The sequence below is a fragment of the Pygoscelis adeliae genome, unplaced genomic scaffold, assembly GCF_000699105.1.
Source record: "Pygoscelis adeliae isolate BGI_AS28 unplaced genomic scaffold, ASM69910v1 Scaffold121, whole genome shotgun sequence".
NCBI lineage: Eukaryota > Metazoa > Chordata > Aves > Sphenisciformes > Spheniscidae > Pygoscelis > Pygoscelis adeliae.
In genome coordinates this window covers 9417733-9441521 of record NW_008824359.1, presented here as the reverse complement: position 1 = coordinate 9441521, position 23789 = coordinate 9417733, and the positions used below count along the sequence as shown (strand labels likewise).

Genomic DNA, 23789 nt, shown 5'->3' with positions numbered 1-23789 from the left:
CATGTGAGTGTGGTCAGTAGGTGCAAGTGCAGCTCCGGGCCACGAGATGCCCCTGGTGGGACAGGGATGGGCAGGAGCAAGCCATGTGGTATGGGAAGCTACCTAGAGAAGATGGAGCTTCCTGGTATGGGAAGCCACCCAGAGAAGAAGGAGCTGCGTGGTATTGGAAGCCACCCAGAAGAGATGGAGCCGTGTGGTATGGGAAGCCACCCAGAGAAGACGGAGCCACATAGTATGGGAAGCTCCCTAGAGAAGATGGAGCCACGTGGTATGGGAAGCCACCCAGAGGAGAAGGACCCACGTGGTATAGGAAGCCACCAGAGAAGATGGAGCCTCCTGGTATGGGAATCCACCTGGAGAAGACAGACGAAGCCATGCAGGTGAAGACTGCTTTCTTGTCGATCTGCGCAGAGCCTGCTCAGGAGGACCTCACCTCCACAATGAACTTTAACTCTTCCAGTGCAATCATTACCTGCAGAACTGCGGGTGCAGTGCCAGATGCTGGATGTTCACAGTGGGTGCACGAAGGCACAGTTCTTGGGTGCTCCCTATCCCAAAGCAGGCGAGCGCCTGGGAGAGTAAGGAACAAGGCTGAATATCCACCCTTCGTTTCCCCCCAGGAAATACCAGAGACTCACGTGACGGGGTTCTGCACCTAGGGCCAAGGTGCAGCTACATGCAACTACTTTTTTAAGGACCATATCCACTATTTCAACAATTTGGGATGGTCCAAAATATTCCCTGCTCCCATAAGAAACCTTCCACGCACGTAGTTCACTGTCTCAGAGCAGCAGCTGCACCAAACCTGGGGCAAAGATCAGCCTGGGGAACCTGATCCACCACGCCAGCATTCGTCAACCTCGCTCATCGTGATATGGACTTAATGATTTAAAGGGTAGTTAGCTGAGACTGGCGGTTTTATTAATTAATGAAAACCTGTCTTGGAAGGCGGACTTCCTAAATAGCAAGGGCAGAAGGAACGGTGAGAAATATCATTTAAAACCATCCAAATGGTGTCGTTGGCTCTCTACCCAAGGCTCTGGTGAGGTTTTAAGTGCCACCAAACACCCCGTGATGAAATCGTGGGGCTCGGGGGAAGCAGAAGAAGCCAGATGAGGAGCTCGGCAGCTGGGCACCAGGGAATAACGTGGCCCCAGAGGGAGTGAGACCGCTCCTGCATCTCTCATGCTCGTGTCCCAGCAAGTTTGTTAGCTTTGCCCAACCATACCGCTCGGCATAATAAAAGCTATTATCGCCTTGTACAAATCTCCCTTTATTTCCTCTGCTCGCGGGAGCATTAGGAGGATTAAGGTCTATAAAAGTTTGTTCAGGGGAAAATCTGAAATGAAAACAGAAGGACTTGCATGGCTGGCTCCAAGTTTGGTTTTTTTTTTTCCCATAAGAAAGAGGTTTATTGTGTTACTTCTTGCTTTTTAGGCATGGCAATGCTTGCACCGCCGGGCACTCTGATGGGTCAATAATCAAGACGGGCACTCACAGAGGTGTGCTGGGGTGAGCTTCCCTCTGAACCCCCTCTTTTGCACAGGACACTTGATGACTTGCTCAGATGAGATGCCTCCATCGTGGCTGCTAGAAGAGAGGTGGGATGGACCCCTGTCATCCTGCTCCTGCAGCCAAAGGGATGCCAGCTCATGGGATGGATGAACCTCTTTCTGATCATCAACCAAATGAACGGGGGTTCAGAGCAGAAGGAGGACAAGCTCAGAGGAGGCAAAATCCTGCTTGGGTGCCCTCCCAGGGGAAGAAGAACCTTAAAATAGGTTTTGTCCATCTCTACGAAGGGTAAGGAGGGCCAGGAAAAGGGCTTTAAAGAAAGGGGATTTTTTTCCTCCTCCTTTCCTACCTCTCTTAAAAATGAGACTGAATCAAGGAGAATAAAAAAAGAGGGGAAAAAAAAAAGCTAATCCGGCACAGCAGAAGGCAAGAGGAGGAGTGATTTCTACAGGTGGTTTATGACTCTCCGCATGATCCACATGCCTGTTACATCCTATCAGATCCTCTTCTTACAGCAAGGTGCTAAAGGATTTATTAGTTCTTGACAGTGTGAGATGTTTAAAAGCTTGAGGATGTAATAACCAAATGTTCACTTGTTAAAATAAAGGCACCGTTTGGAGAGGTCTGTGCAATTCTTAGCAGCCTCCCCTTCCCCTTGGTCTATATTTAAGCTGCCAGCTAGATTAAAACTGTCAGAGCAGAGATGAGAATTTTATTGACATGCTTTGTAGGTGGTACGGCTCCATAAAATAAACATATACAGAGGATGCTCCCTGGTGTTGCTGCACAGGCAGATTTTTATAGTACTGACCTGGGGGAGTTTGTATCTGAAATCAATCCCTGATATAAAATAGATTCCAGAGGATACGGAGAGACAGACTTCACAAATGTCTGCGGAGAGCGTGGGCAGGGGTGCAATCCGTTTAACATTTCACATTGAAACCAAACTGCGGAGAAGGGGAGGGCGTGAAATTCCCCGGACCCGCTCCAACAGACTTGTGCGTGAGGTGCACTTAATTACTCTGATAACAGAGAGGTTTTAATCCTGGGAAGGGCGCAGGCCAGAGCATGGGGCAGGGGACCCATGTGGATGCTCAGGAAGCTGCACGAGGACTCTCGCCCCGGCTCTGCACTGGCAGAAGTTGTTGCCACAGACGGGGATCCGTCTTTCCAGGCATATTTCAAAATCAAAATGTTCAGTTTTATGGAGTTGAAGGCCACTAGATTGGCCTGTCTGACTTCTTGAATATCGCAGAACCATCAGAGTTCACCTAATTCCACCACCACAAGCCCTGAACTTCTGTTTGGCCAAAAACTGACGCAACCCACCGCTTCCCTTGGCAGCTGGTTCCCAAAGCAATCACCCTCCCAGTTGTAACTCTGGGCCCTCGTCCTAATTTGTTTCTGTCTGGCTTCGGCTTTGAGTCATTCTCTGTTATGCTGGATTTAAAAACCTCTTTAGTAGCCAGCATTTTCCATTCTTGTTAGTGTTTATAGTGTCATCACCATGTCCCCACTCCTTTCCCCCCCCTGGATACACTCAACAGAGCTCTTCAACCTTCCAAGCTGCAAGACATTTTCTCCAGCCCCTGTCTCATTTCCGCGGCTCTCCTCTCTGCCTTCTCTGGATTTTGCAATCTCCTCCCAGCATGGATACCATGCCTGAGCTCCAGTTTTGTCCCACCAACTCCATGCACGCATAACATCACCCAATAGAAGCCCACCTGGCTTTTCATCACATCCCAAGTTCACATTGACTGCCTTCGTTTCCAGGATCTCCAGATCTTCTTGAAAAGCATCATTTCTCAGGATACCATCCATCCAGCACTCCTGTATGCCCATCCTGTACTGGTCTAGCAATGATTTTGTATGTCCTTCCACATCCATGAAGATGTTGAATAGCACCAAGATCTAGCAGAGACTCCCAAGAAGCTCCATGAAACTCAATTTTGAGAATAAAGGTGTTTCATCAGGATGAGGAGAGGTCACCAGTGGTGTTCCTCTGGCACCCGAGGTAAGGCAGTCGTGCAGGGAGAAAATACACACCAACTCGAGGGTGGGTTGACCCGTTCACGTGAAAGAGGACCAAATAGTAAAAAAAATACCCAATCGGTCTGCTAAACTGTGCTAATTTCTCCCACTGTCTACTACTTGAAGGTCACGCACTCATCAACCAAGAACATGAGCTTCGACTAAAAGTTGGGGATGCCTTAATGGAGGTGACAAGAGGAGACAACAACCGTTACCTCCAGCATACCAGGGGTGGTACCAGCAACGACCTAACGATACTGGTAAGATCTGGTAAGAAAAATCGTGACAGTCTGGGCCAATTCACTCAAGAAAAAATGATGTTCAGTTGGAAGAAGTACAGAAAAGAGCTGTTGGGTTGTTTAAAGAAAATGCATAACTATCTGACACCAAGATCCCGGGAGAGCTTTGTTTGTCGGACAAGTCAAGCGAAGGTAAGAACAAGAGCAACAACTTCATAAGAATACATTAGGGAAGGGGGGTAATTACCAAAGAGAAGGAAGAATAAACCAAATTAAAGGGCAACACTGGCACAGAAATGATCCGAAACTCATTTCCACCGAAAATGAGCAAGTGGTTTCATCCTCTTCAGGCTCTCAGAAGGATTCCTGGAAGGATGAAGTTGAACAGTTAAAAGGACTGGATCTGTTTGTACTCTGTTTACTTTGGATCAGCCTCACACTTGAGGGCTCTCAGTGGGCACCTACCAAAGCCAAGGAGGAATTCTCCCTCCCTGCTGATGTCTGATCTGGCCTCCAGGGTTTGGTTGTTTTTCTTTCTCTGTAGCCCTCTAACATACAGTGAAAAATTGGCCACTGAGATGGGATGAAAGCGGTGCGCATCCCTCCCTCTAGTAGCACGAGCTACTCCATCAGAGTTAATCCAACCACCAGATTTGGGATGAAGAAAGAGCTTTCCTCCCCAGCACCTGCAAACACCTGGCGCCAGCGCCGCTGGCCGAGAAGGTCCTTCCTGACCACAGGGACGAAGGCAGAAGAACCCAGAGTCTGCAAAACACCGCCCTAAGGCAAAAGCAAAGCTCCCCTTTTCTGACCTCCCTTGAAGCAAACAAAACCAGGATAACTCCAATAAAGTCAATGCATTTAAAGAGGAGACTACAGCACCAGGCTGACAGTTGTAGCCTGAAGATATTCCAATCTAATTTTAGATTTGACACAAACCTTAATGTGGTTTTAATTAATTAATTAAAAAAATCCTTTAATTAATGTAAACCCCTTAAAGCGGTTTTCATTTACTCCATTTCCCGGAGACATTTCCACTTACATTGCTCCTCAGACGCCACCCTGCTGCTTGCTTTTGTTCTTCAGTCAAACCTCAAATGTTAGACCTAAATTTCTGTTTATAATACATCGCTGGCCTTGAAAGCTGGGATACTTTGAGCTCAGGCTATTTCTTGAAGATCTTTAATGATTTTCCAAGTAATGGGGTTTCCATCTCTTCTCTGACTATGCAAAAACTCTACAACTTGTTCTTCCACTGCATGAAGGTGTCCTCTTCTGGGTCCACTGCAGGACCTCCGTGTTGACTCAGCACATAAAAACTACCAAAAATTACACCTGAATTCTCTGAATCTAATAGTTGAAGTTTATCTCAATTTCTGCATGCAAGGCAGAAAGGCAGCAGTGATGGCGTGCTGTCGTCCTGCCCTCCTGGCAGCAACACTCACCCTGGGCAGCTCTCCAGGCCACCAAGGAAGGAGCTCAGATGTGATCTGGGAATGCAGCCGGACATCCCCGGCGTCCAGAGTCCCTGGGACCTCCCTCCCCCTTGGCTCTCCTGATGGCAACCTGTACTTCGCAGAGTGGCCACTGGCTCCTGTCTTCAACCTGCTCCATCTGCATGGCCAGCCTGGGCACCACACCTAGGTGACCACCGCCACACACTGCGTCCAGTTTTGGGACCCCAGTGTAAGACAAACTGGAGTGAGTTCAGTGGAGGCCACCAAGATGGTCAGGACTGGAGCACTGATTCTGAGACCAGAGGCCAAGGGAAGGGCTTTGGGGCACCTGACAGGAGCCTGCCCATGCCTACAAGAAGTTATGGAGGTGATGGAGCCAGGCTCTTCACAGCGATGCATGGTGAGAAGATGAGAAGCAATGGGTGCAAGTGAAGCAAGAGATGTTCAGGTGGGATAGGAGGAAAATCTTGTTCACCACAAGGTCAGCCAAGTGTTGGAGCAGGTTGCCCAGAGCACTTGTGCTTCTCCATCCTTGGGGGCTTCCAAAGCCCAACTGGGTAAAGCCCTCAGCAACCCGGGCTGATCCCAGAGCTGACCCTCCTTTGAGCCCATTTGTCAAACAACAACATTATCAGAAACGGAAATAAGCTTTACGGAAATGAGATGGTTCCAGCCAGCCAGAGCGTTTGCCAGCACCCAAGTGAAATGTTAGACTTCTCCAAGAGGATACTGGATTACAATATGGGGAGAGGGAAGAGCTGAAATGAAAGAGTATTCAAAAATATAAAATGCAAGAAATAATGCAAGCATAAACAAGGCAGAGCACGTTATGCAGAAGGTACTTGCCCTTGGTGGCGTGGAGGCAGCAGCTCCAAGGACCTGAGAAGTTTAATCAGAAACTGGAAATACTGCCTGTGATTCAATGCAAGTCAAGAAAGATGCGTTCAAATTGGAGTCGGTGAAAGAAGGATATGCAGACAATTTAGGAGGATCCTAAACAGAAAAAGACAAGCCTAAAGACTTTAACTACATTATCTTGGCAAAACAAAGCCAAGTGAGGGAGAAGGTCCCAAAGGCTCCTTCCACTCCCGCACTGGAGATGTCCAGCTCCTTTGCAGACTCAGTAACATGGACTTGGGCTAGATACTTCCTCAAAGCTAATGAAAGTCCATGTAGAGGTCTGTCCCCAGGGGCTGCGGACGCAAAACCCTGCATGTGGACTGAGGGTAATGTGGGAGCCTGGACCTGGGCAGAAGAAACCAGCTGAAAGCCTTTAATTGCTCTGCACTGGGTTCCTCTGCTTTGGGGTAAAGCTCACCAAGGGGCCTCGGCTCTGCGACTTGCTTCCACACATTGCACGCAATTACTCGCTTTGTGGTTTTATGGGAGTAATTTTATGATCTTTAATAACGTACCACATCACTCGGCTGCTGGGACAAGAAGGGGCTCTTGACTCAGCGCCCGAGGACAAGGTCTCCTCCTCTCCTCCTCCCAAAACCTCATGCCACCGTCGCAGGCTGTGGGAGAAGCCTCTTCCCAAGCCACCACTTCACCATTTTCTCACCACTGCGAAATACAAAGCCAAGGCTTTTTTGTTCTCTTTTTAAAGCTCACCATGTGTTGGCATTCCCAAACCCAAGAAGAAACTCAGCATTCGTTTTGAAGAGGCTTCCTTACGTCCTACTGAGGACCCAGGACATCTCTGCGCTAGAAGCTGTACATGTATATCACAAAATAAATCCAGGGCCAAATCTAAGCATATGACAAGACAGCAGGGAAACTTAATTAAAGGCAAGCCACTGACAGCCCAATGATCGTATGCAACAGAACAGCCAAAATCAATAATTATTTCATATACTTCACTTAATTAACTTGCTGTATTTACCCAAAAGGAAAATTACTTCCCCAAGTAGGTTAACTTCCAAATGGGGGGTGGTCTTAGATTAAGGGTCCTCTTCTTTTTGGGTTGATGTGCCCCAGTGACAAAGGAGCACAAACTTGCCTGAAGGAGCCCGTCTTATTATGGCCACACTTCAGGAAAAAAACAAATAAAAAGACACCAGGAGGACACAACTGCTCCGTGGTTTTGTTGGACCTGAAAGAGGACACCTCCACGCAGTAGAAGAACAAGTTGTGGAATTTTTGTGTGGTCCGAGAAGAGACAGAAATGCTCTTATCCCTAAACCCCCTGAAAATTATTAAAGTAAAGGCTCAAGAAATGGCCTTCTCCCCCTCCCTGCCCAAAGTAACTCAACTTAAAAATTGAGGGTCATCTTTGCAGGTTAACACAGTAACGTTCGGGAAAGAAAGCTAATTCTTCTCCTAGTGCCCTTTTAAAACACTCTGAAATCAGGTCACTATTCTGTAGCATTATTACAGAGTAAAACTGCATTAATAAAGATCTGAATTTTTTTTTCTTTATACATCTATAAGAATAAATTCAGCAGCTCCACCACCGAAAAGCCAGACTTCACTGGGGCTGAAGGTGTCGTACATGGGGTCAATATGACCCTCCATTGCCATAAGAAGCCTTGCACTGGAAAGGCAAGCAGCGACTCGGGGTCCTTCATGAGAGAAGTTAAGCTGTACAAATCCAAGCAAACACGGAATAAATCCTTTATTTTGGCAACTACAAAGTAAATCTGCTGGGGCTTTTGGACCTCGCAGGACCAGAAACTCATGAGCATCGCCCCACGCGTCCTGGCGGGGCCGGGAGCCGTGCCGCGGCTGCTCCTGGACCAGGTAGCTGCCGGCTCTGCGCACCGATTCCCGCAGAAGCCAAACATACGGCGGCACAGCGGGAGAGACCGCCAGCGAGCAGCGATGAGCAAATACAGGAAGGACGGGGGGAAGGAGGTCCCTTGGACGCTGGCGGTGGCAGAGTCACTTGCGATGCCTTAGGAGGTGTTTCAAGGGCAACCCTCTGCGGCTGTTTGAGTTTGTAGGTGGCGTAATGAAAAGCTCAATACTATTTGATTTATTCTATTAAGGTGCGGCATTTATACTCCTGCTCTGGAAGGAAATTAAGCAGCCTATCAGTTGTGAGGGCTTTTGGGAAAAGACTTGGCTTCATCTTAAAAAGGACACTGCCAAAGTTGGGAGCTCTACAAGGGAGACGAGATGACCCCTCTGCCGCCTCCCATCTCCGTCAGATCTCTGCACACTGCTCATCACCCCTTCCATAAACCAAAGGTTATCACCCTCCCAAAACCAGGGCGTTCAACTAAAAAAATCATCCGGGGGAAAAAAGGCAATACCTTTCTGGAGCCTGCCCGCCACCGCAGAGCCTGGCGTTGCAGGAGCATTGGATGCCGAGGCTCTGCCTCTCCTCGGGGCAGTGGTGACCCCAACCTCCACAGCACTTGCAGGGTAGGCACCAAGTATTACATCATTTTACAGAAAAAGAAAAAAACAAGCGGTGGTCCGTGCATCAATGCAGTTTTTCCAATATCTCTGCTCATTTCTGTACTCTCCTGTATGACCAAGATGCCTTATTTTTGCATTTGTAACCATGCACTGGCCGCCTTCCCAGTGGCAACTGAGCCTCCTCCCCGTCCTGCAGCCTCTTGACTCCATCACAGCACCACCACGCTGCCCTGACGGCTTCTTCTAACGGCCTTTACACCACCTCTGCTAACCCTACAAGCCAAAGAGCGACGCACGTTGAGCAGCGAAGCTGTCCAGCTTGCCTCCATCCGTCGGGTTTTGATCGCGGCAGCACTGCTCTGAATTAAAACAACCTTGGGCGAGCTCACCTCCGTGTGATGGATGGACATCAGCTCTGTATCATGGCATGGCTCTGCAGCAGAGGACCCACCCCAGGACAGGACCTCCAGCATCCGTGTCTTGCTGGGCAAGACACTAGTCTGAAGGCAAAGGGGAGGGAGGTCCGCACAGATGGACCGCTGCCCCGCGAAGCCCAGGCAAGATGCTCAGAGAGTTCTTCTCCTTGCTGACCTCCACACCGCCCAGGAGGCATCGGTGGCCTTTTCTCCTTCCCCGGCGATCGACAGCACGCAGGCACCGTTCAGGGCTCCAACACTCAAACCACTCAACTCAAAAAAATCCAAAAAACTTTTGCGGGACGGACAAAGGCTGAAAAATTGACTGTCTGGCCTCTTCCTCCGCTGCGTTTATTGCTGTCTTGGCAGATGAATTTCAGGTTGCTGCCACAGCCGCAAACCGCTTGTTCTGCCAACTGTACATTACTAACATTGGAAAGTGTCCAGACCTAGGAATCTTTTCTAAACGCATTTGCTTCATACTTTAAATAGCAGCCCAGCAGGCAGGGGGATGGGAGGGAGGGCTCAGCCCCTGCGTGCGATCCATCTGCAAGCTTCTGCCGGCTCCTCCACCCCTTTGCGGGTTAAAACCAAGGACAACCTGCGGCGGACGTGCAAGGAGGGGGGAGAGCCGGTGGGATGCAACCTCCAAACCCTCCAGGGCTGGCAGCGGGGGTGAGGCTGCCCCCCCGGCCACTCCCCCTGTGCTGCCACCTGCCCCCTCCCAAGCTCCCCAGCTCTACGCCTGGCACATTTTCCAAATTAAATTAATAACAGGACGTTGGCTGTTTTTTCACTGAGATCTGCTCTGCTACGAGGTTTAGCATCATTTTTCCCAGCGCTCATGAGTTTTGCTTATTATTGGGCTGAACAGCATCATTTGCTGGGACATCCTGAGCCCGCTGTAACACACCACTGCAAAGTCCAAACTCCCCGGCTCCTCTCTGTTACGTGAAATCACGTCTCCAGGTGGGTTTCCTAACGGAGCATTGGAAAGAGCACGGCCAACGCTGCAGGATACGTCGCCGTTCACAATACTTCAGCAGCAAAACCACACCCTCAACAGTTAGCAATTATTAATCAGGTTTATGGCTGAGAAACAGAGAGGAGGAGGAGGAAGGACACGGGCAGGGAAACATGACGTCTAACACTCAATATAATGACAAGGACAGAAAATTGCCTCTGGCCACAAATATTCTGACTTTTTGCCATATTTTTCCTACCTCCTCATGCAACATGCTCTCGCAGTAAACTGCTAAAAACAAATACAGGTGAAGTTTCTTTTCTTCGGTAATTTGGCACCGCACTAGATAAGCCGGCAATACAGAGCAAAACTCAGGGCATAATATTTTTAAGTAGTGCTTGTCCTAGTTAATGTTCAGCCCTGCTGTGCAATGTCAAGAAAACTAATGAACGGTGAAGTGGCAGCGAGCAGGAACCTGGGCGTACTCACTCGCTACCAAACTCCTTTCAGAGCCCGGGCGCAACGTGAATGAAATCTAAAAGCAGTCGCCCTGGTTCGTCAGGAAGCCTGGGCAGCCTGTGCAACGTGAGCCGAATGCTTTGCCACTGTGCTTGCCCCAAAATTCGGTGCCTGAAATAATAGCGAGCTGGGAGGACCTATGGCAATGCCTGGCTTAAACTGAAAGAGGGGAGATCCAGACTAGATAGAAGGAAGAAGTTGTTTACACTGAGGGTGGTGAGACACTGGCCCAGGTTGCCCAGAGAGGTGGTGGATGCCCCATCCCTGGAAACATTCCAGGTCAGGTTGGACGGGGCTCTGAGCAACCTGCTCTAGTTGAAGATGTCCCTGCCCATGGCAGGGGGGTTGGACTAGATGACCTTTAGAGGTCCCTTCCAACCCAAACTATTCTGTGATTCTATGGAGAGCCTGTGCGTGCATACCCACGTTCCAGCCATGGGGTTTGGGAAAAATTTAACATCTGTTTTCAGGCAACACCGCTCCGCTCGGAGCATGCAGTGGGAGCTTTGGCAAAGGCAATGCTTGACGGATGACGCGCTCTCAGCGCTAATACTGAGCAGGATTCACCTTGTGCACGAAGGACAAAACGTTTGCATGAAGGACAAAGTATTTGCACAGAGGACAAAGTATTTGAGCGCACGAGATGGGCAGCCTATAGAGGGCACGATGCAGAGCAAGCTGGAACCCACCTGCAGCAGCTCCAGGAGGGATGCTGGGGTTACAAGGACCTGAAAAAGTCCTGCCCCCCACTTAATACACCTCACCCCTTCTCCTGTGCATCGCTTGAGCCCTTTGGACTTCTACATTTCAGTCTATGAGTTGACACTTGGGGTCAATTTTAACCTTTATATGCCTTCTCAAGCATCCCTTCTCCGTTTACCAGTTACAGAGCCATATTCACTGGCAGGAGGTGGATTAATGCCTCCTCTAATCTGCTTGGTTGGCAGGAGAACTGATCTGACAAGGATGCATGGTTCTTCACCAAGTCTTGCACAGCGTGTAGCAGAGCTGTCTGTCCTTCACCTTACCCAGCTATAAAATGGGGTTTCTGCACGCAGTTAATAGCAGTGTTGCCGATAAGCACTTAATGGGCCTGATCCTGAAAGCTTAACAAGCACTTCTGATTATTTTAATCTAAGGAATAATTTCAGGATGAATCACAAACACAGAGTAAAGTGCCACCTTGCACCAGAAACAAAGGTGGCGTCTTGGACAAGCCGAGCAATGAGGGCAAAGCATACCCTTTTGTATCAACGCTTTCCTAACAGCAGGAGAAGGAAAACTGTTGCAAATGGAACCATTATGTCATGATTTTTCATGAATTAAGTCACGATTATCTACCACAATTTAGTGTCTGAAGGGTACCAGGAGAACGCTCCTACTCTGAAGCTTCCCGACAAGCCAAGGCAGGAGGCTGCCGCCTTACCTTGCTCCAACCTCTTCATCTGCTGGATCTGATCAACCGTCTTTTTTAGGATCTTGCATTTGTCGGGTTTGACACTCAGAGTGTCGATGTCCCCGATGTTTGCAGACAGCAGCTCTGCCAGCTCCTCTAAATATTTGTTCTCCTGTTCCCGTCGCCGCTTTTCATTGCTGTTAGAGAAAGAAAAAAAAATTAAAAGTCACGTTAATGATTTTTTCCTACTGCTCAGTCTAGTCACACCTGGGCACTGGACAAAGAACCCAAAAATACAACTACTGGCTGGAGTGATGGCCATGCTATAATCCCAGTATCTCCAAAATACTTGGGAGTTCCTTCAGGCTTTTGTATATTTGTATGCATATAAAAATAATGAAAATTAATGCCACGGTAGATACATAGGGCTAGCCAGGCACCCCCAACAAAAACAGACCTCTAACGTTCCGGCCTCTGCCTTCCTCTCAAAAATAGTTATAAATGAGTTATAACAAAAATAATCAAAAATAGTTATATACAGCCTCTTATTTTTCCACAGCCACTATTCCAGCTGTCGCCAAGCTTAATCCTAAATTCACACATAAAGGTTAACAACATCCACCGGAGTTCACCAAAGTGAAAATCTGAACCAACGGTGACAAGAGGAAGATGAAAAATATTCATGAGATCAACCTTTTTGTCCCAGCGAAAGCAGCTTTTCTTTTAGCTCCCGGCCACTGCAGAAGCCCAACGCTCTCCCATCAACGATTTCTAAATTCTGGGAATTGAGAATATATTATTTACGTGCTATGACGTGGCCATCACTGAAGCCACCCTCGACACTGTAACATATTCCTTTACCAAAGGCATTATAAGCATCAAAGCCACCAAAACAAACTGTGCATACAGGACAGACACACAGAGACACATTTTCCCTAAATACCTTCCACTACCTCAACCATGGGATGAAATGAGGACAGCTCAAAATGCCCGACACGGCTCTACACCGCTTGCGATGCCTTTTATCAGGTTGGTTTTCAATAAACCACCTAATTTTTTGTTACAACCTCCTCAGGACGCCCAGCACTCTACATAAGAAGTATTGCCTGAGAATCCCTATTATTTACTAGACACCGAGAAGCTGCTGAGATGCCTGTGGGCATGGTGAGATGTTTCTGGCCTCGGAGAGGCCTCACCGCTCACAGAGGGGCTGAGAAAACACTGGTTACAAAAGCTGATTCCAAAATTCCAGCTCGGTAGGAGATTTGTGTCCCACCACAGACGTGCTCTGGCTTGTGCTATGTGGCCAAACAAGCTCCGCTAACAGCTGAAGGCTTCAAGAAGAGGTTTGGTTATTTTATCTGCTGAGAATGCAAGCCAACCAGAGCATGAGTATACTCTGATAACTCTGTAGAGACCCTTTAGAAACCCTATCTGTCCAAAAGGGGCCGAGACAACACCAGCCCTCCCCTCTAAGGAGCTCCTCAGGTAGGCTGCACAGATGTTTCTTTATTTTTTCCTAATTCCAGCCACTTTATTAGCTCAATATCCAGGTCTGACAGGTAGGTGTTGTCTCTTGGGCATTTTACTGCTGCTTAAACTTGCTCTCATGTGAAAACACCTGATGACCACAGGGATGAGCCTCCGTGATGAACCTCCCCTTGCCTCCCAAGTTTACTCTCCATCACCTCGCTTCTCCTCCTGCCCATGTCTCTCCAGGTAGTGTGACTGCCCAGAGGAGCAACAGGAATGACTCACCCTCCTTTAACTCAGTGGAGCAGCAGAATCAAAAAAGAAAGGAAAAAGAAAAGGCAAAGCCAGCTGTGGGTGTGGAGAACACAAGCCGTGTTTCTGCTCGGGCCACCGATCTCGTGAAGTCCACGGGAGACATGCTGTGCGACCTGGAAACTCCTCACAATGGGCTCGGGTGGGCGCAGGAGCCCTCGCTGCCCCAGCAGGCAGCTGCCAATGGGTGCTAAGGGGTCACAGGCAGCAAAAAGAGCTTCATGGAGGTAGGCTGGATGTCCGCCTGCTGCAGAAGTGCTGGGTCCAGCCGCTGTCACGCTCCCTGGCAATGGGCAGGCAAATGCTTCTCAAAGGAGCTGGGCGAGTATTTAAGTTAAGGTCAAATTAACTCCTAACTCTCCCTGCGAACCAAAAGGCAACAGCAGAGGGGAGAGAAAAAAAATTCCCTCTGTTGTGGGTGAGCTCATTTCATGAAAACCCTTAATGTCGCTGTTGCTGTGGCAACTTTCAAATTGTAGGAGGGAGAATTGGCCAATTTTCCTTACATAAAAGCATCATGAGAATATTACAGCAGTGGGCTGCTCTTTATGACTCCCAAGTATCATCAAAAGCAATAGTTAAACCTTCCAGGTTTTAACAAAGGAGTTTTGAAGTTCACTTTGCTCCGGAGTACGTTACAGAGGACTCTGGCCAGCCCAGGGAGGAGGATGAGGTCCCTCCCCGTGGCGGCTGCAAGTCGGGAGATGGTCTGAAAGGAAGACACAGCACTGGTGAGGACTTCTCTTCTGGATTTTGGTAAAATCCTTCAGCTCCAGTGTTCAGGGCTGGATGGCCAACCCAATGACAAGTATTTGAGTCAACCCTTCCGAAATTGCTTGTAGGTGCTCTGTGGATGTAAAAACTCGTTGTGCTTGGACAAGGAAGGAGAATCCTTCATCCAGAAGTTTCTGCTTCTGTACAATCAGTTTGTTCCTCGTATTTTGAAAGACCCCTGGTGTCGGCAACAGAAGGCTTTCTTGGGGTGCTTAGGGGTTAGGAAACAAACCACAAGAGATCTGCTTTCCAAAGGTAGACCAAATGAAGCAAAGCCAGGTGTGTCCTCATCCATCTGGAGAGCAGTTCCTTCAAGAAGAGGCATCCAAGCCCACCTTGCTTGGACCCAAGGACCAACAGTTTCACCCCACACTCACCTCTGGGGCGAGGACCGGCTCTGAGACCAGCCTGGAGACAGCAGCGAGGGCTGCAGAGCCCTGACTCAAATGACTCAGCCAGAAAGGGGAAATATTTCACATGATTACAGAAGTATTTGTTAGGAATAAGACAGCTACAAGTGCTATCAAAACATGTTCTGCAATTATTACTCCTTTAATGGCACAGCTAAGCCATGAACCACAGAGCCTCTGTAAGAAGGTGTGTGAACTCTTACAGAAGGGAGATGTTGCAACCAAAAACCGCAATAAACAGAACTCCTCAAACAACCTCTTAATGTCTCTCTACTGGAACACCGTAGCCTTTACATTTATTGTCTAGAATATCATGTATGAGCTGTAAGTGACAGAACATACACCTGGGGTTTGCTCAGTGCATCGATATTCTGTGACAATGAGCAAAACAGCATCCCAGGCATTAGAGACACCACGTCAGCAGCAGCACCGTACGTTCATCCTTACTAACAGACTATATCACCATGGAAAAAGATGCACAGGATTTACAGGGAGCCTGGAAAAGCCCGTGGAAGGAGATCACAACTGCCTCTATCTAGGACTTTGTAGTCATAAATCAGGTGGCAAGGTAGCTGGGATGGGAAGGCTCGGTCATAAGCAAAAGATGCCTTTCTGCAGTGAGCTGAGCTTTGAAGCAGTCTGCATGAGCACACAGAAATGAAGATATTTCAGACAGAAATATTTTCTGTTCTGTAATTGCACCATGGAGCAAGAGGGTCTCCACTGGAGTTTCTGAATATTACAAAAACACAGATTTCTTGGGAATCTGGCATGAAGAGGCAGAAGGCTTGGGATGATCTGCAGACCTCGCGGAAGTATCTCCCCCAAATTTACCCCAAGAAAGCTTTCCTGATGCTCTGAGCGCTCTCAATTTATAAAATCAATACATTAACTTTGATAACAAGCCTCTAATCATCATTTGCCACCTAACAACAAGCAGAGCAGATGGGGAGCCGCATTTCCATCATGCTCCATCTTCCACTGCAGCCACCGCTAAAAGCAAAGCGAAGTTCTGGTGGGAAGTGTGAACGTTTCCGAGTGGCTGAAACCCGGCTCCATCTGCTCGAGCAGACGGGACGGAGCGACGCAGTAGGAATGACAAAGTAGCCGCGGCAGGGGACCGACTGGGAGCAGCGCACATACCTCTGGGCTGTATCACAGGGCGAGCCTTTCCTCTTCCGAGAGTCGGGGTTGGCAGGGTCCGTTGAGCTGTCCCCAAGGCCACTCATGTTGGTTGACCTACTTTGCACCTGGAACCGAAGACAGACAGGGTAAGGACAAGGTTTTTGCAGCTGCAGGAGGAGCGGTTCCTCCGTGCCACAGCCAGAAAACATGGACCAAGTGACCTCTGAAGAGGTAACTAACGCAACGCAAATCTTTCTTATTGAATTGATGCTTCATTTGTGAAGGAAACGGTGTGAAGGGAAGACAACACACGATCACGTTACCCTCCTTTTGGTGTCCCCTGGTCACCATTTGGCCAAGCAAGCCCTCACAGCCAGCACCACCATCCCATCACAGACTGAGCTCTTCCCCGTATCCCTGCAATTTTTAGCTTCTTGGCCTTACAGCATTTCAACAACTATCTAAACACAGCCCGTTTCAATGCTTTGTATAAGTGTGTTTGATTGCTTTTGTTTTGTTTCCCTTTCCTGCAAGCTTCTCCTTCAGTCCATCTTCAGCTCCTCTGTCATCTCCCCCCCAGTTCCTCTGACTCACGGCTGGCAGAGGACGCTCCACCCCTCGCATTGTGTCTGCACTCCTGCTCCCCCACCACCTCCTTTCCCCTCAGCACATGGCCTGGGCTTTAATTAGAGCTGCAAACTGACTCATCTCTTAACGGGATGCGACACCCTCCCACGAACCCCTTCCCCACTTCCCGCTGAGGCTGCCTCCCACGCATGGTCCTCCCAGCCCCAACCTGCTCCTGGCAGAGAGCTTCCCACCACAGCCGGTCCTTGGCCAGTCCCAACACTGGGCACCTCCTGGGTTCCAGCTCTCTCCAACACATGGATATTTCAGCCTTATTTTTAGGGTGTAATTTCAACAGATGTTGGGTAAACTACTCCATGCTAAGGCAAACGAGAGGTCTAAGCAACCAAAGAAGGTCCAGAAGTCATGAGGACTAGAAGACTGTAGTATCCCACATGTTAATGCTCCTTAACAATGAATTATATATTTTTATTTAACTGAATAAAACACTATGTAAGCCCAATAAGGGCAAGAAAGCCAATTAAGGCTTCTTTCTGGATACTTCACCTTAAAGGATGTTAAAGAGGTTTGACCAAAGACCGTGACACTCTCCGACCCAAGAACACAGCCAGTCCCCTCCAACTGCCTAAAGGGGACTAAACACATCTATAGGACAGGGTCAAAACCTCATACAACACGTCAAATCAAGGGACAGAGCTTCTCCAGAAAAGAAATCAGCTATGCACGTTGCTTCCCTTGCTTTGCTAAAGTCGTTCAGTGATTTTTCATTCAGTAACCACAATAACTCAATATTGGATAATGCCACCTTCCAAATTCTTTATTTATTTTAGAATTTTTGGAAATGTTTATCATTGTGAGAAGATACAATCCCTGAGAAATAAAGCAATGGGATCATGGACAAGAAGGTAGTAGTTTAGAGAGTGAAAGGATGAAGTTCTTAAACTTAATTTCCTTCATTTCTTCCATTACTTTCTAAAAGCTGGAATTTTAACGAGGATTAAACTGCTGACGGATTGTGATAAAACAAACCCTAGAAGGCACATCCACAGTTCCCACAGTCCAGATTCCCCCCATGTTTTATTCAGTCTACCCAAAAGCGCGGTGGGATGCTTTCAGTGGTCCAGCATCTCCCACCCACTGCCCAGCCTGGCACAAGGCGGCTGCTCATCAAAAGCTATTGGTGCTGGCTCATCTCGTGCTCAGACAGGTGATGATTAAAGTCCCACCAGCTGTTGAAAGTCCTCTGAGTCCCAAACCGCATCTGCAGACCAGCTCCTCCTGACCTCAGAACAGTGCAGAGGGATGGACACAGCCGTGAGCATCTCCTCCGCTCCCTGGTTGCTTGAAGACCCCAGTGTTCGTATTAAAACCCAGAAAGTCAACCGAATCCTGGGCTGCATCACCAGCAGCGTGGCCAGCAGGGCGAGGGAGGGGATTCTGCCCCTCTGCTCTGCTCTGGTGAGACCCCCCCTGCAGCACTGCGTCCAGCTCTGGGGTCCTCAGCACAGGAAAGACACGGACCTGTTGGAGCGGGTCCAGAGGAGGGACACGAAAATGATCAGGGGGCTGGAACACCTCTGCTATGGAGAAAGGCTGAGAGAGTTGGGGTTGTTCAGCCTAGAGAAGAGAAGGCTTCGGGGAGACCTTATTGCAGCCTGTCAGTACTTAAAGGGGGCTTATGAGAAAGACGGGGACAGACTTTTTAGCAGGGCCTGTAGCGACAGGACAAGGGGGAATGGCTTTAAACTGAAAGAGGGGAGATTGAGACTAGATAGAAGGAAGAAATTGTTTACGCTGAGGGTGGTGAAGCACTGGCCCAGGTTGCCCAGAGAGGTGGTGGATGCCCCATCCCTGGAAACATTCCAGGTCAGGTTGGACGGGGCTCTGAGCAACCTGCTCTAGTTGCAGATGTCCCTGCCCACGGCAGGGGGGCTGGACTAGACGACCTTTAGAGGTCCCTTCCAACCCAAACCATTCTATAAAAACCAGCATTACCAGCTTCGTTATCTCCTACGACAGGTGTCCAGGGGTGTGTTACACATTTTGGTTCCCCAATGACCCACCTCCATGCTCAGCGTTGAAAGCCTCTACTCCAAAATAAGTGAACACAGTGCTACGGGTAAAGAGTCTGTCTTTCAGCAGCATGCAGGCATTTCTGCTAACGCTTGCGTCACCAGTGCTAAGGTGAACGCGGTTCCTGAAATCATTTTAGCAATATTAGTGCAGGGAATCGACACCGCAGGCATGAGAGCTCATCCACCGAAATCAGAAACCCGGAGCAGATGCCAGCAAGCTAGCCATGACCACAGATCCCAGTTCACCCCCCCCGTCTTTGGCATGTTTGCAAGAAGGAACGATGCCAATGCAAATATAAGGAAGGGAAAAAAAGCAAACTCCTGAAAAATTTAGAAATTGGAAAACTAAAAGAGCTGCATCATCTGCTCTGGGTGAGAAGGGCTCGCTGGGGTTTCAGACAAGCATACCAGGGTTTAAACCTTCTCTTGACGGTTTAACTTGCTCTCACCAAAACATTGAGTCTCCGTAAGTGGCGTTGCTCTGACAGGTCCTGATCTTTCCTCTCAGAAACTGAATTAAATATAAAAATGAGCAGGGATATGGCAGGTAAAGTTGACCGTCCCACCGGGATGCTCCGCTGCGGGACCGTGGCTTGGCAAGAGCGACCATATGCCCTAGAGAGGTGAAATAAGGACAACATTGCAGCCTTAGCTGAAATCCTTGGCTTGAGTTAAGCCCTTGATGTAATACACTCAGTGTTTCTTTTTATTGTAAAAGTAGTTTATTTTATGGCAAAACTTGCCAGGGCTGACAAGCCAAAAAATGTCATTTGGTCTAAAAATAATGGGGATGACACGGTTCAAAAGCCCTGTTGGGTCAGGGCAAGACCAGGGGACAACATCCCCCGCCGAGGGCAAGGGTTGGGCTGCTGGTGAAAGGCAGCCCTGCCTGCCGCTGCCCGCGCTCGGGGCTGTTTCACCAGAAACCTGATTTCTAAACACTGGCTTCTTGTAAAAATGTTAATATTCTGCTGGCTTAGGAAAGCAAACAGAGGTACACGAAGGACAGCGGGATGGTAACGAAAACAAGCGAATTAGTTCAGTCTGGGGTGGGGGGGAAGCAGTTTCCAGGCTTAATATGGGGGCTCTCCAATGCAGACCTCTGCTAAACAGATTGCTCCTCTGCTGTCACAAGCCACCAAAAAAATATATTAAGGGACAGTATAAAATGCTGCTGGTGTCCCCACTGGCGCTGCTCACTTACCGGGGCTCCTTGGGAGACGTTTGACCATGGCAGGAGCAAGACCCAAGCATTGCATCAACGCAAAGAGTGTTGGCCTCTTGGCCTCCTCTGGATGCACGTGGGTGAAGCCTCATCCCAGAGAGACATCACAGCATGGTGCAGACCCACTGCCCTGAAGAAACTCCATGTCATGGTGCAAACCCAAAACATACAGTGTTTTTTTTCAACAACTATGGATATTATAATTGCAACCAGCAGCTTCATGCTTGGACTTGCGTGCAGCTAGTGCACAAGCCTGTGGTCCTGCAGCAGCAGTGCTGACGAGCAAAGCTGCGACGTGCACCAGGTTTAGTAGCAAAGCAAGCGCCTGTGATGCAGACTGCAGCTCCCCGGCTCCAGCAAAACCAGGGCTAAACTCAAGCCACCGGCGAGGCCAAAGGTTTGGAGCTTCTCAAAGATGATTCTCATATCCACATTGTTCTTGCTCCCCTGGTTCTTACCCCACTGATCTGGATACGGCACCAGTCCCTGGCCCCTCTTGTTACCAGCACCCCAAAGTACCACTGCATCTGGTCACCCGAGACTAATTAGTCTGAAAGAGACTAATCAGAAGAAAAAAAAAAGGAGAGGGGGGATGGATAAGAAGCAGAAGAGCTGAAGTGACCTGCCCACGGCTGGGCAGGTGTAGACCACCTCTGATTTCCAACCCTATACTCTCTCCTCTTCCATCGGTCCTGCAGCGTGCCATACTGGAGCGTCTGCCTGAAGAAGATGCTGCTTTTTGGGATGCTAACAAATATCCTAGCAGAGATCAGAGCCTTGACACAGAGGATGAAGCACCAGCCAACATCAATATTCCAACACAACCTTGGGGATCATGACACAAATGCCATTTCCATATTAACAAAAAATAACAAAAAAGAAAAAAGATGTGAATTATTGAGGCTTAATGCTTCTGCTCTCCTAATAATGCCAACGGATTTCCAATAGCTTCCCAAAGACGGCCATCGCTACCTCTAGCAGACACAAATAGTCCGAGTAATTTGCACTGACAGCACAGAAGACAGAGCTGGCCACTGAATACTTAATTCTAACAGAACTGCCTATTTCTAAAATGTATTTCCCACATTTTGGATGAATTTGACCCAAAAAAACACTTACAGAATAACACTAACATCTACTGGAGAGAGACACAATTAATCGGCTGTTTTTAAGAAAATGACAATGTTGGAAAAGTTCCTCATGTTACAGCTATTTATCATCAAAATATAACCCATCTGCGCACAGTCTCAATTAGAGGTAATTAAGAGCATACTTGGAGTGTTGCAAGGACACGTCTATATTGTTCCCCTCAGAAGTTCATCATCAGTTGCTCCTCTCATCGCCGGGGTCAGAACAAACCTTAATTTTTATTTTTTTTTTAAACTTCTGCAGGTTACAGAAGAAACGCTGAAGCTGTGATGTGGATAGAGAAGAGGCAACGGGTGAGAAAGAGTGAGTGACTTGCTAACCAACTGCATGTGGTGTTACTTTTGGGGTGGGTTTTTTTAAAAGAACTTCTTTTTTTGACCTCATCCCCAATAAAAAAAGGAGAGAGATGTAAAGTCCTGATTAAATGTTGGTTTTTTGGTGGTTAAAGTCTTCAAAAACAAATGTCACATCTGTTTTGTGCAATACTCCTTGGGAGGTGTGTGTGTGGAAATCCCTGTATCCATATGCCATCGCTCCAGCCTGCAGATACATCTGCCTTCCAACTAAATCCTCTTTTCTTGGTACCCTACCCCAATTTCCCTGCTTCGTTTCCTCCTGCCTCTCACCTAGCCTGCAAGCCCTCCGTCTTCTTCTGCCTGAGCCTGGTGGAGATGCTGCCAGACGGGCCCTCTGGCTCTGGGACACCCAACCCGACACGCGTTACACAGCCTGGGAAGCGTGAGCAACTGGGTTTGTCTTGGTTCCCATTACCTACCCTGGCCTGAACATCCCCTCTCGATACCAAGTGATGCTTCCATCATTATGATAATAACAATGATGCTCAAGTCAAGGCTGGATGGAAAATGCTCAAGGTCACCAGGAGGGCTTGCAGCAACCCTACCTTGAACCCATGTCTCCGCGGTCATTAGGGCTGTAGGAGGAGGGAGGTGATGAATAAAAGAGTTATTTTCACTGGGGAAAACTAGAGGTGAAAGCAGTGGGGAGATCCACCCTGCCTGATCTCACATCACCTCTTTAGGCAGAGCCCGTGACATGGGGAGGAGGATGAATTCAGGGAGAGAGCAGCATGCTCCGATGTCCCCCGCGTCCATCCAGCCTGGAGGGCCGGTGTTTGCTTTCCTTCCTAGGAGATAAGCGGGATGTGTAGAAATCTTAATTATCACCGGCTCTGTGGAGGCAGCAGGCTAATAAAAGCTGTCAGCTCGGGGACGCGGTGGAGCGAAAGCCCGCCGTCTCAATTCCCCGCATCCGCACCCACCTGCCAGCCCTGCGGGGCAGGGGACGGGGAGGACACGTGAGATGCCTACACCCTTCAGGAGAGGGTTTCCGCTGCCGCCAGTACAGAGGAGAAAGGACCACAGCAGGTCGGGTGGCCCCGGGCAGGTCATTTCTATCCCCACTCCCACTATGCCATGAGGGAGATAAAAAGTTTAAACATCACTGATGCCAACGCAGGTTAAAAGCCACCGATCAAAAACTCGACTGACGTGGAAGAGATTAACTTTATGAAAGATTTAACATTCTCACAGCTAAAAATCTTTCTGAAGATGAATTTCACTTCTGTGCCTCATTATTCCCATCCCTCGGGGGGCTGCTGCAGGGGGACAGGGACTCTTCCTAGGTCGCAGAGGGAAGCAGAGGCACAAACCAAAGTCTTGTGGGTCCAGACCCTCCCGCAGCACGGACGACAGCTGCAGCCCGGGGAGCATGGCACCGGTGCTCCCGGCAAGGGGGGCACGCACAGGCTCTGGATTTTGGGGATGTGACGCAGGGAACAAAATGTCAGGGTTTAATTTAATTTCTTCCAAGCTGTTTACTGGGTCAGACGCCATCAACACACGCAGTTTTTTCTTTTTTACACAAGGATGGAAAACTCCTGACTATCGAACAAGCAGCTCCCCAAGTGCTGGCAAACCCTGGGAATTAATTGACTTAATATTTCCCTGGGAATTAATTGACTTAATATTTACAAAGTCCTCTGAATCCTCTTGTGAAGGGCACCCTGGAAATGGAAAGCCCCGGCACGCAGCGAGCACCCCAGCCATGCATTACCCAACAGCGGTCCACAACCGGGTACCAAACCTCCCAGGAGCGCTTTGCTCTTCAGGACCAAACGAGGAGATGGGGGCAGAGCTGAAGGTCTCTTCCCACCTTGTAGACCCCAGTGGGTTTGCTCCCTGCCCCTAACAGAGAAACCCAATGCATCCCAGTGGAAGACTGAACTCCTGGCACCAAGCCCATCCTGCGTTCACCACTGCAGAAGGTTTTGCAGAAGATGAGGTAGGAAATGACAACTGGCTGGTGTGCCCATGGGGAATAAGAGTAGCCCTTGGCTTCACAACCACCCACGGTGGCCATGGTGGGCCAACCAGCACCAAGAATCAAGTCCTTCACCCACAGGTCCTACAGATCCGTGTCCTCTGCAGAGCAGCCATGGGAAGGAGCACACCAGAAACTGCTCCATACTGCATAATGGAGAAGACAAGCTTTGCTCTCCAAATCCAGGCTTCTCCATCACCTTCTGCCCACAAGAAATCGTTTGCTTTGGAAAGGTAACACGGGCTGTACAACCCATAAAATGGAACCTATTCAGCCAAAGGGAATTTTGCATACGGTAACAAAAATACACACATCCAAGCGAATTCCTTAAGGATGAAAGCACAGGCCAGCCGCACGCCAGCTCTATGCTTGCTCTCTGCATGATCCCTAGAAAACATAAAAAAGAAGGGAAAGA

The 23789-nt window shown here is 48.8% G+C and overlaps 1 protein-coding gene across 1 annotated transcript in view; it reads right to left on the bottom strand.

Moving 5' to 3' along the window:
- NCOA1 (nuclear receptor coactivator 1) overlaps nt 1–23789 on the bottom strand; it is a 130157-nt gene that overhangs the window by 47758 nt on the left and 58610 nt on the right. Inside the window, 2 exon segments of the mRNA XM_009319764.1 lie at nt 11934–12100; nt 16016–16122. Of these exon segments, the coding sequence (XP_009318039.1) occupies nt 11934–12100; nt 16016–16101 (253 nt within the window). The 5' untranslated portion in view covers nt 16102–16122.